Source organism: Lissotriton vulgaris, chromosome 8 (assembly GCF_964263255.1).
Source record: "Lissotriton vulgaris chromosome 8, aLisVul1.2, whole genome shotgun sequence".
NCBI classification, from domain to species: Eukaryota; Metazoa; Chordata; class Amphibia; order Caudata; family Salamandridae; genus Lissotriton; species Lissotriton vulgaris.
The window spans coordinates 984,239,497-984,258,602 of NC_141696.1; the positions used below are offsets into that span (position 1 = coordinate 984,239,497).

General features: G+C 49.0%; 1 protein-coding gene across 6 annotated transcripts in view; it reads left to right on the forward strand.

Annotated features, from left to right (window-relative positions):
• Positions 1-19,106, forward strand: part of FBXL3 (F-box and leucine rich repeat protein 3) — a 237,459-nt gene that overhangs the window by 71,510 nt on the left and 146,843 nt on the right. For 3 of the 6 annotated variants that reach the window (XM_086934846.1, XM_086934847.1, XM_086934849.1), the window contains exons 2-3: positions 5,771-5,842; positions 14,160-14,523. In XM_086934846.1, coding sequence (XP_086790972.1) covers positions 5,796-5,842; positions 14,160-14,523 — 411 coding nt within the window. In that variant the 5' untranslated portion in view covers positions 5,771-5,795. The remainder of the gene's footprint in view (positions 1-5,770; positions 5,843-14,159; positions 14,524-19,106) is intronic. The other 3 variants (XM_086934845.1, XM_086934850.1, XM_086934851.1) reach the window with 1 other exon arrangement.

Here is a 19,106-nt window from a genome sequence, read left to right on the forward strand (position 1 = left end):
TAAATTCTATCTGTACTTTGATTAGTACGATGTATACATTTTCAAGCAAAATTCTATGTCCGGACTGGAGGCGAGGATTTTGCCTTCTCTCTTCGCTTTATTCGAACAGCAGTACTTTAAAAGATTTAACAACAACTACGTTTCCCAAGAACCTCAGGGCCAAAGGTAGTAAATAAAACACATGGAAACATCCAATCAAGTCCAGATCAGGGAGCACGCAGCCCCATATAGTCTTCTGTCAATATGCCTTTGCTCTCTTTCTTTCCTGCTACGCAGCAAGAGAAGGACCCCTTCAAGCTTTGTCTCTTGTTGTTTATTTTTTTTTTCTTGAATGCTTCTGATTAGTATACCGCTATGTTGTTAATGTGATTTCGGACAGTTTCCTGCCTTGGTTTGACTTTTAATGCTGCCTTTTTCGGTCCGCGTATAGCATGAGTTTCAGTCATCCTTTGATGTTTTATTATTTTTTTATGTGCCATGAAGTGTTTTATTACCTTTGACATGCTTTTCTAGCCACGGGACGGGATTTCCGTTCCTACACGCCTCCTCTACTGGTCCCGGGCTCCTCTTGGAAGACCTCCCACCGCCAAGCGGCGTGGGAGGCGGTTGTGGATGCGGCGGCGCTGCTCTAACGCTCCTGTTTTTCTGTTCGAGCTCCACGCGCGCATTCCTGGAGCCTCATGGCCTGAGGAGAACGCCCTCAGCGGGTCTGTAGGCAGTAACAGCCTCTAGCTAACGGACGGCTGCCTTTCTTGTTGGTGAACGCTCTGTTGCCTCTTTCTGTTTAACACAGAGCACAGAGTCGGTATTCTTTTCCCTTAATGCCCAAGTCTGGGTCTGTACTCTACCTGAAGGCCTAATCTGGGGACTTTACCCAGGTGAGGCCCCATGAAACCGGGATGCTGTGTGTGTTGATTTGTGTCTTCTGCCAGCATTTCGGTCCCCAGGGGCAAGAACCCCATTTAATTGCAGTTTTCCCGCACCTGATTGCCGACTGACACACAGACCTTCCTTGTTGGCCTTTACTACCCAGTTATCAGAAGGTACTCCGGGATAATTTACAGATGGAGTACTACGATGACTATCATGAGGATCCTCTGGCTGACATGCCTTGGGGGGGATGCTTTTTATGAGGCGGTCAATACCTCCTCTATCTATAGAGCAGTTGATGAGGCAATTACTCCTTTAGAGTAGAGGCTTTCACGCAAGATCGCTCAGGCGTTTGATAAGCTAACGCCTCTTCTTCAAGCTCCCCCTCCATCCCCGATGCCTGTGGGTACAGGAGATCTTGGTGCTCCGCTGCCTATGAGGCCCCGGGACCCAGGGGTGGACCGGGACCATTTTCACGGCTTAAACAGGCCTTTTTGGATAGTCAGCCTGCCCTTCGTGCAGGGACCCCCCCTACTACTCCACCGGTCGCGCCTAACGCAGACCCGGAAGCCGCAGGAGACCCAGATTCAGATTCAGGTCTTTCTAGCCCTTGGCTTCTGTCCCGTCCTTCCCAAGCTGGCCAGGGCGCATCCCACATGCTGGACCCCAATGATATTGTACACCCCTGCTCCTCGGAGTGGGCTCTGGCGGAAAAGTTTGCCTCTTATGTTGCAGGGCATATTTGTCGTCCCCTTGAGAAGGAAGCACTCAATTGACTACACGAAGAGTGTCCCTGACCGTCACTGAAGTGGTGGAGGGGAAGGTGGCCCTGACACCAGAAATCGATTCCTGTATGACCACATTTTGGCAGAAGTTCATTCGGGATCCTAAAAAAGGGATTGACCGCTCATGGAGGGCTTGTCAGAATAAGCTCCTTGATGCCCTGGGCCCCATTACAAAACTGTTTGATATGGCTGAGGAAGCCAAGGCCTCGGTCTCTATAATTTCTCCCGAAATGTTGTCCGGTTGGGCCCAGAGAGCTCTCATATTTCTGGGCAATGCTGACTGTGCCCTTTCCACCGAGCGCCGCCGCTCCCTCCTTATTAAGATTGACCCAAAATTAGGGGATCTGGTGGACTCGGAGGCGGGTGACATTGCCCAGGGTGGTCTCTTTGGCGAGCCTTTTATAAAAGAGCTCAATAAATTTGCTAATACATTTACTTCATTGGGCAAGGCGTAGTCCACCATCAAAAAGGTTTTTCCTCGTGTTTTTCACTAGGTCGGCCGAGGCAGGGGCTGCTCGGCCGATTGTCAGTCTCACCAGAGCTCCCAAAGAGGCTCCAGGCAATTCCAGGATCCATCCCGCTTCAAAGACTTCTACCCGACCAGAGGTGGCCGCGGAAAGGGTAAAAGATACCGTAGAGGAGCATCTACCTCAAGCCCCGGTGAGTGTTACCCCTTCATCTAACTAAAAATAGGGGGATGGCTGGCAAATTTTTCCCAGGCATGGGCGTCCGTCACACATGACGCATGGGTGCTTTAGACAGTGCAGGGGTTCCATATAGAATACCTAGGGAACCCAGTCCAGCAAACCCCACCACGTCCCTTCAGTTTTCTGCGCAGGACGCCGCCCTTGTCGACGAGGAAGTCTCTTCTCTCCTCGATAAGGGTGCCATCTGTCGCTCCGATCCCCACCCCAGAGGGTTCTTGAGCAATATCTTTTTGGTCTACAAGACCGATGGCGGACGCCGTCCTGTCATAAACTTGAGTGAGTTCAACAAATGGCTGATTTATCGTCATTTCAAAATGGAGGGAATCCACCTCCTCCGGGATGTTTTGTGCCCACTCGATTTCCGCTTGCACCTCAAGGACGTGTATCTGGTGATCCCGAATTATCCTCCCCACAGGCGCTTCCTCCAGTTCGAATGGCGTCATCGGACCTACATGTTCCCGGCGTTTCCTTTCGGACTCTCCTTGGCGCTTCACCAAGGTGCTCAAGCCCTTGGTGGAGTACCTGCAAGCCAGAGGTTTTCGGATGATCGTTTATCTGGACGATCTCCTTCTAATGGGCTCATGTTCCTCGACAGTTGTCTACTCCTCTCCATATGGTAGTGGATCAGCTTCAGAGTTTTTTTTTATCAACAAGCAGAAATCTCTTTTACAACCTGCTCAGTCTGTTACGTTTCTGGCGTTCGTCATAGACTCCACCTCGTCCGCGCTCAGCCTTCCGGCCAGAAAGTGGCCAATATCCATCACGAGCTGAGACGCATACTCTCCAAACAGCAAGTTTCCCTCCTACAACTAGCTCGGGTAGTGGATCTCCTGTTGGCTTCCATCTAGGCCATTTTCCTGGGTGCGCTCCACTACCGGACTCTTCAACACCTCAAAGCGGTACAAAAGGGGGTGGTGATGGACAGAGCATCTGAACCAATCAAACACTCTTACCCAGTCAACAGATCTGGGTTTAATCCATCATCATTCTTTAGCCCACTCTGCCACCCCAGTTCAGACATGGCCATATGCAAATCAGTCTGACCCTGTGCCTCATGGGAACAGTCCAGCCCGAACTGCCAAGCCATGCCTTCCCTGGACCGGAAACAAGCTTCCTAGGACCAGTTTCTGGCATTACAGCCGTCTTCAGCCAGGCTTGCTTGAATCCAGTGGCAAAGTGAGCAAGGGACTCGCATCAAACCCAGATCTGTTGACTGGGTGTGAGTGTTTGATTCGTTCAGATGCTCCGTCCATCACCACCCCCTTTTGTACCGCTTTCTTCAACACCTCAAAGCGTATTTTCTTTGCAATGGTTACCCTTACTCTCACCAGGTTTCGCTGAACGAGTCCCGGGAGGAAATTGAGTGGTGGTTGGACCACATGGAGGCTTGGACGGCCGTGCGATTTTCGGTTCAGCTCCAGATCTTGTTATAGAGTCTGATGCCAGCAGGCTCTGTTGGGGTGCTAGATGCGGGGACCTCGCTACAGAAGGGTTTTGGTCTCCTGCCGAACAGAAATTGCATATCAATTGCCTGGAACTCCTGGAGGGGTTCCTTTGCAGTTCGCTGCTGGACAAGGGACTTGGTGCATTTATGTGTCCTCCTCAAGATGGACAACATTTCAGCGGTCCGGTATGTCAAAAATCTCAGGGGCACAAGATCCTAAGCCCTCTCTGACCTAGCCGCGAGTTTTTGGCAGTATTGCCTGGATAGTCACGTTTTGGTCACAGCGAAGTATCTCCCTGGAGGCGACGATCGGGAAGCGGACTTCCAGTCCCGCCACTTCAGGGAGTCCAGTCTCTGAATGCTCGATCGGAGCGTATTTGCGAGGCTGAGCAACATCTGGGGTCCATTCTCAGTGGACCTGTTCGCGTCCAGACTGGACCACAATCTCCTTGATTTTTCAGCTGGAGGCAGGACCCATTGGCAGTGGCCATGGATGCCTTCCTCCAGGACTGGAGTGTGGTGCAAGGGTTTGCCTTTCCCCCATTCGCAATGATCACGAGATCGACGGCCCAAGTTCGCCGGCAGTCGGCGGACCTAGTCTTAATCACTCCCCTTTGGAGGTCTCAAGTTTGGTTTCCAGTTCTTCTAGAACTTTCCTGGGCTATTCCAATCCTACTCTTCCCCCCCCCCCTTGGCCCACTTTCCGTCCTTACGTCTGAGTCCCAACAGAGCTTTGCATCCTCTGGTGTTGGCGAACTCATTGAGGCTCATGGCGTGGCGGATTTCTGGGGCAGATGGGAAGCCCCAGGTCTTTCGCAGGAGGCTGAAACATTCATCTCCAAGGCTTGGACGGACAGTACCGTCAAGAGTTACAGATCCTTGTGGGCAGATGGTCCCGTTGGTGTTTGCGACAGGGTTTTGATCTCCTGGTTGCAGGCATTGTGCACATGGTGAAATATTTAGCACAATTGGCCTTCCGTGGCATGGCTTATAGATCAATCAACACTTTCCGTTCGGCCATCTCGTCTGTCCATGTTCCTGTGAATGGTATACCCATGTGCGAATACCCAATGGTTTGCAAACTGTTTCGTGGCATTCGGTTCTCGCTTCCTGCTGAGCCTCGGTACTCGGCACTTTGGGATGTAAACAAAGTCCTCAGTCTCTTTCTTTCTTGGCAGCCAAATCGTTTTCCTTCTAGGAAAGAACCCTCTTCCAAATTGGCCATGCTGCTCTGCCTCATTTCTTGCAGTCGTGTCTCTGATGTTCGAGCTTTGGACATCACCGGCAGGATGTTCACCCCGGATGGAGTAACCTTTACCCTTCTCTGTCGGATGAAGTGACATACTAGGGTGATTTCTTACCCCGCGTTCCCACATTATCCTAAACTCTGTGTGGTTAAATGCCTCAAGGCATATGAGGAAATGACTGTCAAGTTTTGTCCCCCTGGTGAGCGTAAACTCCTCATTGCTTTCCGGAAGCCTTTTAAGGCTGTTTCCTCTCTGACCATCGCACAATGGGTTCGATGGGTGATGCAAGAGGCTAGGATTAGTCTCCGTCACTTCGGAGCTCTTTCCGCGAGAGGAGCTATGGCTTTTTAAGGCATTTGGCTTGGGTGCCTGCTAGGAGGATATCCTCAATGCGGCCGATTGGTCTTCGGACTCTACGTTCAAGAGATTCTACTTCAAGCCAGTGCTAATTATGGCTCACCTTGTGGTGAGGAAGCTTTAAACTAGCATAATCCTCGCCTCCAACGTAACAGAAAGTTTCAATTCTATTAAGGACTCGGTGGCGAGGATTATCCCGCCCTAGTTTCTAAGAAGAGACGTCCCTCCCCGTGCTGCAGTAAGTAATTTGTCTCACGAATTCTTGGGATGGGATATTTTTGCTCAGCTGTGATAACTGTTGCTTTGGTTGCAGGTTTTGCAGTAAAGGCTCTTTTGGAAATGTTATCATTCTTTTGGCAGGTTCTAATGCGAACAAACAGGACACATGAAGAGGTTGCGTTGGCTGTCTTCGCGCGACGAAAGAGGGCAAAGGTATATTGACAGAGGACTATGTGGGGCGGGTGCTCCCTGATTGGACAATGTTTCCTGGACTTGATTGGATGTTTCCATGTGTTTTATTTACTACCTTTCCCTGAGGTTCTTGGGAAAAGTAGTTGTTGTTAAATCTTTTAAAGTGCTGCTGTTGGAATAAAGCGAAGAGAGAAGGCATAATCCTTGCCTCCGAGTCCTTAATTGAATTGAAACTTTCCGTTACATTAGCTAATTAATTTATCATTCTTCATTGAAACTACCCAATCTTCAGTGGCACTAAGTCGAGGTAAAATGTGAGTGTAACGTGAGGTGTTGCACTGCTCTCACTTAATTTATTTGTAAGGATACGAGTAAATCGCACACATGTTGGCCCACTCATTGCAATAGGTGATTCGAAGGTGTCTCTCTAGTAAGCGGTAATAATGTGAGAAAACCTGTTTACATTTTTTTAAGTGGAGTTCTTGGGTTGCAGCATAGTTCTGGGAAAGCCGGTTTAGCTGAGACACTCAAACTGCTCGATGGGACCCTTTGCATGTAGCCGCCTCCTGGCCTCCACCTAAAGCAGGCAGTTTACTTCTTCCATCCAAAGTCCATTTACTCTACTGCCTATTTGGGCATAACACATGAGGAACTGGGCATTGCTGTCAAACTTCTTCTAAATGCTGAAATGTGGCAGTGAATGTTCAGTGACTGGTGTTCTTCACCTGATGGTAAGTCACTTCCACAGTAACATGGATCGCAAGGTGAATAACTTTAAAAGTACAGTATTTTTTTGGCATGTAACTAATGCAGTTGTCCAGTGACTTCTGATTTTGACAGTCTACTATTAGACCCAATGGTTGTTGGATTTTGTATGTGAGCCTCAACTGGCAGTTCCCTTTAATGTCCGCTTTTCTCGTGAAGAATGACTAAAGATGTTAGAACCTCCTCCTCTCAGACCCCTACGAGTGGTGGCTGTAGTTTAACCAAGGGGAAGCGGGAACCCAATTGTCAGCTTTTGGGGTATTTGGGACACGTGCTATGTTTTTATCCTGAATAGGGCCTTGTGCAGTGAGAATGATGGGTGATTCTTCAGATGTTAACCAGCTCTTGTGAAATGATTCAGTTACATTGAAATACAATATTTTTTTTCCGTCAGTAGGTGTTTGTTTAATCATAAGTTACATCTGGGAGGCGATAGCACTTTGTATATTTTCCCCACAGATTAGACTACGTACATTAAAAACTTTATTCAAAACTAAGCTCAGACTTGAGCCTTCCTCTTTTATAGATTTGTTGCTACCTACTTGTGGTGCCAAAAAAGGTGTACTGTGTCAGGACTCGAAATGGCTGCAGTTTTCACCCTATTTGGAAGAGTATGTACAGCAAATGACCTCGATAGTGGGCAGAGTGTATAGGGCTACTGGGGGTTGCCACTGTCCAGATGACCCAGAGATCCACTGTAAGCTGGTAAAAAGCTAAATTCGAAAATATACCGACTGCAGAAGTCTGTGTTGACCATTGAGTTTAAGACTCCATTCTCAGCAAGATACTGAAGCCTTCTTCTGCATAATGTCAATTTTTTTAATACTGTTTACTTATTTGGTAATGAAAAAACTTTGATTTGGTTTATAGCGCAACTGGTTATATACAAGATTCTAAGCCTCGGGCAGTATTGCTCAGTTAAAGCATTATTTTACGTATTTCCTTCAATGGTGTGAAAGACACAGTTACCTGACTTGTAGCGTTTGCTCTGGTTTCATTGGTAGAGTAATGACTTACTTACCTATTGCAGTTATTAAGATGACTTTGTTAAAATGCACATCTAGCTGGTAGGGTGACTGCCATGCCAGCTCAGGAACCATAACATCAGTAAGCAGCGAACGTCCAGTAACAGAATGGTTATCTTTATAGTATAAGAGTGTATGTATGTATGTGTCTTGTAAAGCGCACTGCTGCCCTGAGGCGTCGTGACGCTGTAGACCGCTGGGGAACCCGTCCTGGCTATCCCTGTGAGATGGTCCCTACTGGGTATCTCCAAGGTGAAACCAGGCATCCCTGGCGAATGTGGGAGGCCGTTGTAGAGATGAGGCAAGCTAATGCCCAGAGTTGCCGAGTGTGATCCCTGGTTAGAGTAGGCACCGAGGCGAGAATTATCGAGTCCGCTGACCCTGGTCCACGACCCTGCCGCGTCGGGAATTGAACCCTGGTCCCAGGCCGTTCTCTGCTTCCGGGTCTGCCGCCTCTAACCAGTGAGCCACACCACTCCACAAGAGTGCCCTCTCACTACCCTCCATTGTCTGAATGTTTTACAGTTTCACATGGCTGGGTAATTTGCTGCATGGCTAAACACTTGTATGATCCCAAAGGCAAGACCTATTGGCTATGTCAATGCTTTTAAGGATTAGTGTCACAGCTTGCATGTGTTGTGCGCCAGCAACCAGTTCAAGGCAGTCATTACTGACAGTGTTCAACTGTACTTACAAATGCTTTTCAATCTGTTCAGGAGAGGTGAGACTTATCCCACCTTCCCTTCTGTCTTCATATCGAACCGATTCCTATTCTGCTTTATAAATGTGAATCTAAGAATGAACCAGTGCTATAAAAGAAAATTACTTACCTGTAACTACAGCTCACCACCATTGGTTTCTTGGATAGATTCACCTGCAACCTACAGACATGCTTTGAGATATAGTGTATAGAAGTTTGACATAGGAGATAAACACCGGGCCTAGATTAAGATGGGGCATGAGCGCGAACAGATAGGTCCAACTCACCGAGTCGAATGCCCTGTCTATATCCGCCAAGAGCAGGGCTGCCAGCTCACCAGTGGCCCTGATCGCGTCTACGGCCGTCTGCGCCCGGTGAACATTGTGTCGCGTCGCCCTGCGTGGCATAAAGCCCGCCTGATGCGGGTGAACTAGATCGGCTACGTATAGGAGGAGACGGTTCGCCAACGCCTTAGCCAACAGTTTAGCCTCGATATTGAGCAAAGATATAGGGCGATACGAGTCGTGACGGTCAGGGGGCCTGCCCGGTTTCCGAAACACCACCACCTCGGCATGGCGCCAGTCAGCTGGCAGCCTACCCAATTCTCGTGCCGCCTCCAGCGCAGCCCTGTAATGGGACCCCAATTGGAGATGGAATTTCTAATAAAATTCACACGGGAAGCCGCTCGGCCCGGGTGCCTTCCCTGTGTTTAGCTGCCCCAGTGCATCACCCAGTTCCTCCGCCGTGAGGGGAAGGTCCAACGCCGCTCGCGTCTCAGTGGAGACTGCCCTCAGGGGCAGGTCGGCAATAAATTTATCAATGGCCTCAGCCGGAAGGCAATCCTGCGGCGCATACTGCTCCGCATAGTAACGGGCAAAGCTAGCTGCTAGTTCCGCTGGGTCTGTTATGGTGACACCGTCTCCATCCGTAAGACCAGGCAGGGCAAGTGGCTGCAGGGTGCGCTGGCACAGCCTGTGGAGCATAGTACAGGACTTGTCCCCCCATTGATATACCCTACTCCGCGTGGCCAACCACGCCTGTCGGGCCTCGTCTAGCAACACCGACGCATAGGACTGCTGCGCCTGCAGGAGCAGCCGCACCGCCACAGCATCCCCCCTCCCTCCGACACCGTTTCTCCAGAGCTTCCACCCGAGCTGCCGCCGCCACTATGGCTTCCGACACCTGCGACGGCCGCTGTACACCACGCAATGTCAATTCCCCGCAAAGTAGGTTTCATGGCTTCCTAGACGACCGTTGCAGCTGTATCTTCCACCAGATTCTCTCTCCAGTAATTAGCAATCGCACCCCGCATGTGTTGCATATAGTCAGCTTGCTGAAGGTGCCACGGAGACATCCTCCACCGGAATGGCTGCCTCGTCTTATGTAGGTCAACCACCACGGCCACAGGGGAGTGGTCAGACAGCCCCCCAGGTAGGATATTAGCCTCTCGCACTCTACTCAGGAACCCACAAGGCACAAATATATAGTCCAGCCGGAAAAAGAGCCATGAACAGCAGAGACATTGGTATACTCATGGGCCCTAGCATGCATGTGTCGCCAAACATCCACCCAGCTCAGTCCCTCCACCATCGCACTCAGGGGTGGCAGCAGCAAGCGTCTCCTGCAACCTCCGACGGTCCCCATGCACATCCATCACGTCATTCCAATCTCCACCCAGCACTGCTAGGGATTCCGGGATTTCGGCCCATACTGCAAGCAAACGCTCAGCCAGGGACCACTGCAAGGGAGGGGGGGCATAAATACTGCCAAACACATCTGATTCCGTACCCACCATCCCCTTAACAAACACATATCGTCCCTGTGGTCTATCCACTGTCTCTCGTGAGTGTAAGCCAGTCTCCGATGGACCAGGATGGCGACGCCCCTGGAGCCCCTGGAAAACCCCGCATGAAAGACCTGTTGGTATCCAAACCTCTGCAGGCTAAGCACTTTCGTCCCCATCATGTGAGTCTCTTGTAACAACAAGACATCTGCCGCTTCCCTCTTTCCCCACCGCAATATCGCCCCCCTCTTGATTTTATCCAGCAACCCCCTAACATTCCAACTCATTATGCGTATTGACTCCCTGGGGAGCCCCGGGGTGGATGCCTCAGCCATAATCCCACGGGACCCAACACAAGAATACCCAGCACCAGGCCCAGGCGCACAGCACAAATCGTAACAAGGCAACAGAATGTGCGTGTACCCCCCACCAACCAACCCAGACCCCTCCCCCCCACCTGCCCCCCAAAAACACACCCCTCAACTCCCACCCCCTGTCCCTTGCCCCCCACCCCTATACCTCATAAAACACTGAAGTATCTGTGGCGGCATGGGCAACCTCGGGCCCAAAACAGAGCTCCCAAGGCCAACCATACCAATGGATCCCAACTACCCACTGAACAGAAGAACCCTCCCCCCACCCCCCCAAGTCAACTCCCACTCACATAGGAGGCAAATAGCCCCTATAAAGGAGTACCCTGAACCCCACCCCACAACCCCACACCTTGTCATGAAAGTAAACTAGCTGTGACAATATGCTCAGTGTTCAAATATCAGCACAATAGAACACAGCAGTGCAGCTCCTCTCAGCTGGAGCCTGTGGCATCCGCAGAAAGACTCAGTTCCCCGAATTCTCTCAATGGTCCTTCCCAGAGTGATCAGAGTCAGTAGGCGCAGCAGCTTGGGATCCACTGCGAGAAGCAGAGCGTTTCCGAGATCTGGACCTCCTGTTCCTTTTTCCTCGGGCATTTTGGTCCCCCCGGTCCTGTCACGGGTCTCTCGAGTGGCCCGGGTCCAGACCCGGTTGAGCATGTGGCCTGACTCTCACCGTTTCATCAGTCCATTTGAGGACGTCCTCCGGCGTATCGAAGAAGTGAGTTCGCGATTGGACACCACCCGTAGGCGGGCCGGGTAGAGCAAGGAGTATTGAATCTTCAGACCTTGCAGTTTCGCCTTGGCGGCAATAAAGGAGTGCCGCTGCTGTTGTACGATTCTGGTATGATCATGATGTTCTGGTTCTCGAACAGAAGGGAGTCTTTGGCCCTCGCTTCCCGTAATATAGTGTCTCTATAATGGAAATTTAGGATTCTAGCTATCACCGGTCTGGGCCGCTCTCCCACTGGCGGCTTCTGTGTCAGGGCCCTATGGGCGCGCTCTATCACAAAACAACGAGATAGAACATCCGGGGGGAGCCAGCTCTCCAACCATTGGGACAAGAATTGTTCCATATTGCCCTTCTCGCATCCATCCGGAAAACCCACAAAACGAATGTTGTTCCTGCGCGCCCGCCCTTCGGCATCTTCCACACGAAGCGCAATGCCCTTTTGAATGTTTACCATCGCCGCCATTTTCTGCTTCAGGGTCCCAACGTCGTCTTCCATCACCGAAATTCTGGATTCCGCCTCCGTAATAAGTGCCACCGCATTTCGCAGGTCTTGACGCAGCAGGGTCACGTCCGCCCCAACTGCCCCTATATTGGCATCCAGCATGTCCCTGGACTGGGTAATCGCCGCCATGAGCGCTGCATTGTCCGGCCCGATCCCTTGCCACCTCTTGTCGCTCCAGGCCCTCCACTTGGTCCAGTGAATTTGTCGATGGGTCCCTGTTTGGCGGGCCCACTGCCCCCTCTGGTCATGGCTGAGGCGCACCCAGGGGCTGCTGACTTCGGAGCATTCGCAGATCGTCTCAGCCGGGGCCCCTCGCACCACCAGTAACGGCCAAGGGTAGTCCACACGAATGTCCTCTCTACCCCCAGGCACACAGTTTTCTCACTCTGCTGCCGTCTGTTACTGGGGGGGGGCACACTGGGATGTATAGGGTCACCCTCTTGTCGTAGGTTCGCAGCGCGGTTCCGGCCGGGCCCCGTCCTGCTGCTCTTGGTCTGGCCTTCGCTCCACCGAGGGCCTCGTGGCACCGCCGTCTCCCACACAGTCTAAATGCGCCGGGCCTCCACAGGTACTGCAGTCGCTGGCCTCGGTCCCCCTTCGCCCTTCGATAACACTCACAAAGGGCCCTCAGAAAGTCACTCACTCCGTCACTCCGTCACCTCCGATTCCTTCGCAGGGCCTCTCCAGGTCTGGGCGTTATACTTGCCGGACCGCTCGTAGGTCAAGGAAGCACAGCAACACTATGCCTGGCTTATCGGGTGGGGTCTTGTACCAGGGGTCACAGCTCCGCAGGATTCTCCACTTCACTGCCAGGAACCACCAAACTCGAGGTCCCGGTCGCACGGACTCGATGTAGGCCTCAGCGTCCTCGGTGCGTTTCCGATACACTGGCCGTCTCAGCCTTCTTGGTGAATAAGGCAGAAGACTCGCCCACAGTTCCGCTGACAATGAGAGGCGCCGGGCCCAGGATGAATGATGGCGCGGCCCGCCCGCGGGGAAGCTTCTCGACAGGGAGGCGCCAAAATTAAGGCCCCGACTGCACCTCCCGGGATCAGGCCGCAAGGCGCCCCTTCCGCTATGTCTGCGTCGGAGGGACCGGGAACACCGCACTCGGCGCCAGGTGACTCTTCACACCTTCCCCACAAGTGCCCTAAGTGTGGGCTGCAGATCGGGTCCGGGGGCCAGGATAAATCGACGGATAAGTGTCGGGCTGGCGGGAGCTCTAGAAGGCTGCGTCCACCATCTTCGCCCGCGAAGCCACGCCCCCTTAGCAGCAATTATTTTGATTGCTATTATTAATTATGCAGTCTAATCTGCTTGCCATGAAACTGCTTATAATAGTTTAAAATGAGCTTAGTTGTGTTCAGCTGTTAGATGGTTGCTGTGTTGAGCAATAAAAAACACTGATGTGAAGAACCGGGTTTTTAGAACCCAGCGGCGCCAGGGACACGCCCAAAGTCTTCAGGTTCTCCTGTCTTGGCAAACAGAGACACACAATACTTCTAGGTGGCGTCAGAGATCAAATTTATTAGCTGCAGCTAGTAACAGTAATCCCAGCAATACAACACGGTGTACAACTCAAGAAACTGTTCAATTTTGTAGAGCAAGACATCCGTATTTATACACAATATTCACATTACAAATGGACACCCCCTGCAGCAAATTCTGGCCAATAGAAGCACATTTCTATACATTATCACATTCCAAAAGGCTCACTTTACATTGTACCAACCCCAAAAGTTAATTATTAGGATGTCCCAAATTCAATTTCCACAAGCCGGACAAACCCATAATTGAAAGCACAATGCATGTAACGAAGGAACATAAAAAGGAAACAATGATAGATAACGAGCAAGATAAGGCATGTGTAGAAAAGCTAAAAGTTAACGATGTCCTGAACTTTGACTTGCAATCTCAGATAGCAATCAACCAAGGTCAGTTTCAGATAAAGAGGTCAGTTCCTTACAATGCACCTTAGAGTCAAGAAAAGGCTTAAGTGCATGAACAACTAAGCCCATGCAACTTTGTTCGTCTAGTTACCTCCATGGGTCTACGTGATAGCAACACCAAAATGGAGGCACGAACAAAATAGAACCCATATTCGAGACAGTCTCTGAATACGTAATGAACTCGCTAGTTAACATGACGAATTCACTCCATATTAGCCATACTTGCTATATACGGTACAACATCACCAAGATCGTGACGGAACCATAACATCACAGGACAAGGCAGAATTTTACAGAACCTCATATGCCGCTTTTGATTGCTGTGGCTTTTTGTCTGAAACTCTTTTTAAATGTAATTATCTTGACCAAATTGTTTAATTATTATCAATTTTGGTGGTGGAAATGTAACATTTTACGTGGATTCGTGCAATTTGTTTTGGGCTTACTAACCTTGTGAATTAATAGCAAAAAAAGTACATTTTTAACCCAACGTGAAATGTGTTTTTGCAGAATGAAAAGGGGAACGAAAGATCAGGATTCCAACCGTTGTGCAATGGATGAAGCATGGGATGTTGCAAAGAAACAAAAGAATATGGAGGAGGAATGTTATGAAAGCTCTGAAAGTCATGACTGGGGAAATTTACTTCCTGACATTATCCTACAAATATTTCAATACTTGCCTCTCCTCGACCGAGCATATGCATCACAAGTCTGTCGAAACTGGAACCAGGTATTCCACATGCCGGACCTTTGGAGATGCTTTGAGTTCGAACTGAATCAGCCAGCTACATCGTACTTGAAGGCTACACATCCAGAACTGATAAAACAGATCATTAAGAGACATTCTAATCACCTTCAATATGTCAGCTTCAAGGTAATAACTTACTCTTTCTATGAATCTCTGAAACTTGCTACGTGAATAGTGATATAAGTCAGGTAATCCAAACGTAAACTGTATGAATAAATAGTATGTTGTATTCTGAATCTCATACACAGTCGGCTGTTAAAATCATGTTTTGAATTTGAAAATACTATTACTCCCTGTTAGAAATGGGGTTTCTAGTGGCTAGGGTATGCACCTAAACCAGACACCACCCACCACTCTAGTCAAGGTAAGGGAGTGACACGCACAAGAAACCCCTGCTCACCCCCTTTGTAGTTAGCAGAGCTGTGGGCTTATCCCAGAGTCAATGTGTAAATCATTTGCACAACACACATACACCAGTAACACACCAAACACACCAAAAGAGAGACTCCACACAGGATTATATAAAAAATATCTCCTATAATGTATAAAACACATAGACCACAATCACATAAATCATAAATCACTTTGCCAACTAGGCAATTGTCATATCATCACAGTTAGTGCAATGAAGTAAATACTTATAGGTTGCAAACCTCATGAAAGCACCCTACACCATGACTGTACATATTTTGCAGGTCCTGAAATGATACTCGTTATCCTATTATTGCAAGGTATAAACAACGTAAATCATAACATCCGGTCATAAAATGCAGGTTAGGTCATAGATAAATCTTGGTTGCTAAGCATACTCTGCCAGTCCTGTAAATGTGAAAAAAACCCACATACATCACAACATCTGCGCATAAGTATGCCGCAGTTGGGTAATGCACTACACAGCAGAATTACCTACAGCATATCCATCTTACCATATGTCGCCAAGAAATTATCAGAAACCCATAAATTCTGATAGTCTCGCCATCGAACTACAGGGCACGGCCCTCCTGTGCTCATATTAGGTAGTATACGGTATCCCCAGATTCATAACTTAGAGTGCAGGAACACCTGGCCTCCTATTGGGGACAGTATTGTAATAAGTCAACACTGTTACTCAAGGAGCAGGGGCCTTTGTCGAGGTTTATCCTGTGCCGCTACCACCACAGCAGCCTGGTGTCCCTGCAGGGTATGCACCTACATGAGGGAGGTGCACACAATGCTGAATCCTGCGGGGAGACCTCACTGAGTCCCCCACGTGTAAGGTAATGCAAAGGCAGATGCCAAACTACTACACAAGACAAGACTGAGTTGGGGAGTAGTCCTCACACCCTAAGGGAGCACGACTCTAAGGAAGGGAAGGGCTTGTGCGTCTCCACCAAGCTGGCCAGCCCCACACACTCCACAACGTCAGCGGAGTTCCTCTGCTCCGCTTTCATTCTGTGCCTCGAGGCTCCCGTCCAGCAGCAGGGCATGAGGTGCTGCAGCTCCCTTCATTGGGCGGGTAATAGGAAGAAGAGGCCCTTCTCTCAGGCAGAATGCAGCCACAGACTAGACTTCTCATTGCGTCTTGCTAGCCAAGGGGACCCTGCTAGGGGGATCCTCACGGGCCGCACAGTAGCAGTGCGGGCGAAATCGGAGCTGGCTGCTTCAGTGGAGACGAAAAAGCTCTCACCCATGCACTGGTGTCCTCAATGAGCAAAGCACAGAGGAAAGCGCTCAACAAGCACTTCTTTTTAGGGCCAGTACGAAATCCCAATAAAGTGCTCATTGTGCGCTTCTCTTGTACCCAATAACCGAGGGAATAAAGAGCTCTCCAGGCTCCAAGTTTTCAGAAACATAGGGCAGGCCACCAAGCCCTGGGAGATCACTGGGGCACCCAGCAGGAATAGCTGCAACAGGTCAGCACACAGAGTCCTCCTTGCAGGCCACAGGTCAACAGAACACACAAGGGATTTCAATGTTGGTTCCTCCTGGCAGCATAACAGTTCCTTCTGGCAAGGGAAAGTCTGTAGAGCCAGCAGAGGCTGGCTACAAGTCCCAAGGAGTGTTTACAATCATGGGGTCAGAGCCCCTGTACTTGTACTGAAAGTCTTTGATCTGGAGGTAACTCCAAACAAAGTTGAAATTGCATAACACCCTCATTTTGGCCCCATCATTGGCTCCAGACACACAACAGGAGTGGGAGGGGGGAGACAGCATTTTGAAAGGCAGGCATAGCCCTATTCAGGTGCAGGGGGCAACACCTCACTCTGCTCTAGCCCAGAAAGACACATCAGGATATGCAGGCATACCTCAGCTCCCTTTCTGTCGATCAACTGTAATCTTATAAAGCTCTACTACTTACCAGTGAGGGTCTCAATGCACTGAGTGGGCAGGGGGGGGGGGGGTTCTCTGCCGTTCAGGCAAAGAGCCAGGTCTTTAGGTACTTCATGAATTGCAGCAGCGATGCTGATTGCCTGAGGTGCAGAGGCGCGGAGTTCCAGGTCTTCTCAGTGAGGTAGGAGAAGGATCTTCCTCCAGCCGTAGTCTTGCAGATCCATGAGATGGGGCCAGGGCCAGTTGGGTGGAGCGGAGTTGTCTGATGGGAGTGTAGAAGAAGAGGCGGTTGTTGCAGTATGCAGGCCCGGCGTTGTGTAGGGCCTTTGTAGGCGTGTGCAAGAAGCTTGATGGTGATTCTCTTGTTGACAGGTAGCCAGTGAAGGTCTTTCAGGTGGCCGGTGATGTGGTTGCAGCGTTGAATGTTCAGGATGCGGCTGCCTGAGGCGTTCTGGACGGTCTGCAGTTTTTTGTGGAGTCTCTGGTTGGTGCCAGTGTAGAGTGCATTGCCCTAGTCAAGTCTGCTGCTGACGAGTGCATGGGTGACCGTTTTTCTGGATTCTGTGGGGATCCACTTGAAGATCATATGAAGTAAGCAGAGCGTTTGGAAGCAGGAGGACGAAAAGGCATTGATTTGGCGATTCATTGAGGGCGAGTAGTCCTAGATGATGCTGAGGTTTCGTATGTGGTCCATGGGTGTGTGTGGGGGAGGGGGGGATTCCTTTGTGAATATCTAGAGTGAATGCACATAACAGGCCCCTGTCAGTCTAAACCAGACATTGATTGCACGTGGAATTCCTATAGCCCGACGCCCAGGACATATTGTTTGGGGTCAAGGGCAACAAGTTTTAATGTGTATTTTGTCCTTGGGACAAGTAGGCCCAACCCCCTACAGCACAAACCCTTTGGCTGCCAGATTGCAGTACCACATTAAGGATCATGAAGGGTACTGCATGCAGTTTTAGTTAATATTTGTGTGCATGTGTTAATGCTGATCAAACTTGTATTTATGGTTCATTAATTGAAAGCCTTTATTGTTAGGGAGAGCGCTTTAAGTAAATGTACGTTCTGACTGCACTACTGACAGTGGTTCCAGGATGAAAATGTGTACACACGGTTTCAAAGTTTAGCAACATGAGGCTATGCATAATGCTCACAGAATGCTCTCTGATTAAATGCAAATATTTGCAGAAGCTTGAAAGCAAGATTAATGTTTCTTTGCTTTAAATAAAAAACGTTCCTAAAAAATGAAAGTAGGGAAATAACATTTTGCTAAACTACTGTAAAATTTCAGGTACCATTTCTTTTCAGCATCATTTAGTAAAATGTGTTGATGCATGCTAGTATTTCCCAAAAATATTCATATTGGAAAATGTGTGTAACCAGTTTCAATAAGATTATGGGAAACAAAAATAAACAAGCCTTGGCAAAGCCAGTAGGTCTGACAATGGTGGTCAGCTTTTTAGTTTTGGAAATGCGTGACTTGTTTTGGCATGGCTTTGGTAAAACCTGATTGATGTGAGAGCTGCCGGGCCCTCACCATTATAACAAACATTGGCAAACGCTAAAAATTGTTTTTGGTCTAAAAAAAGCACACACTGCTACATTAGTTCTTTTCCAGGGGATCCTCATCAATAGGCATAAGCATTAGAATATACCCGCCCATGCACGGGACCCCGGAAACACTATATTATATATGTGCCCCACATATATACACATATATATATATATATTTTTTTTTTTTGCCACACTGCTCCTTCGTTTAAAAAGAAGAACGGGCGCACTCCTTTTGCAATTACTCCACAATCCGTTTATTTAAAGCCAAGAAAAGATAAGCATTGATCAACGCGTTTCGATGCCTCCTGCATCTTGTTCACGATCAACTTCCTGCATTTTTTTCTCATATTTAAGGCTGTCACATGCTAGTTTACATCATTTCCTAGATGCGCTGCTAAGCATTATGGTAATTGTAGTTTAAATAAAACTTAATTTAAAGACACATTTCATCATGGTTCATTGGAAAACAAAAACGTCTTATTTCTTTAGGGTTACATTGATTTCCCTTCCCTTTCTTTAACAAAAATTTTTGTATCCCTCCATTGGGATTTCTTGTTTCTTATTAGCAGTTGCTTCACTGCATTTAAGTCCATTGGGTTGCACTTGTTTCCCAATTATTGATCCTGCATACATTTGTGAGTCTATCATCATTTGTCCATAATGTTCCATGATTACAAATGAATGTATAACTCCTCCGATTGGTTCAGGCCGTATGGATTTAATGTTCTGAAATTTATTATGTGACGTGACTCTTTCCGTCTTAAAGTTTTTTCCCGGTCTCCTCCCCGGATGTTTTTTGGCATTGTCTCAATGCCAAAGAATTTTAGTTTCAGCCAGTCTCC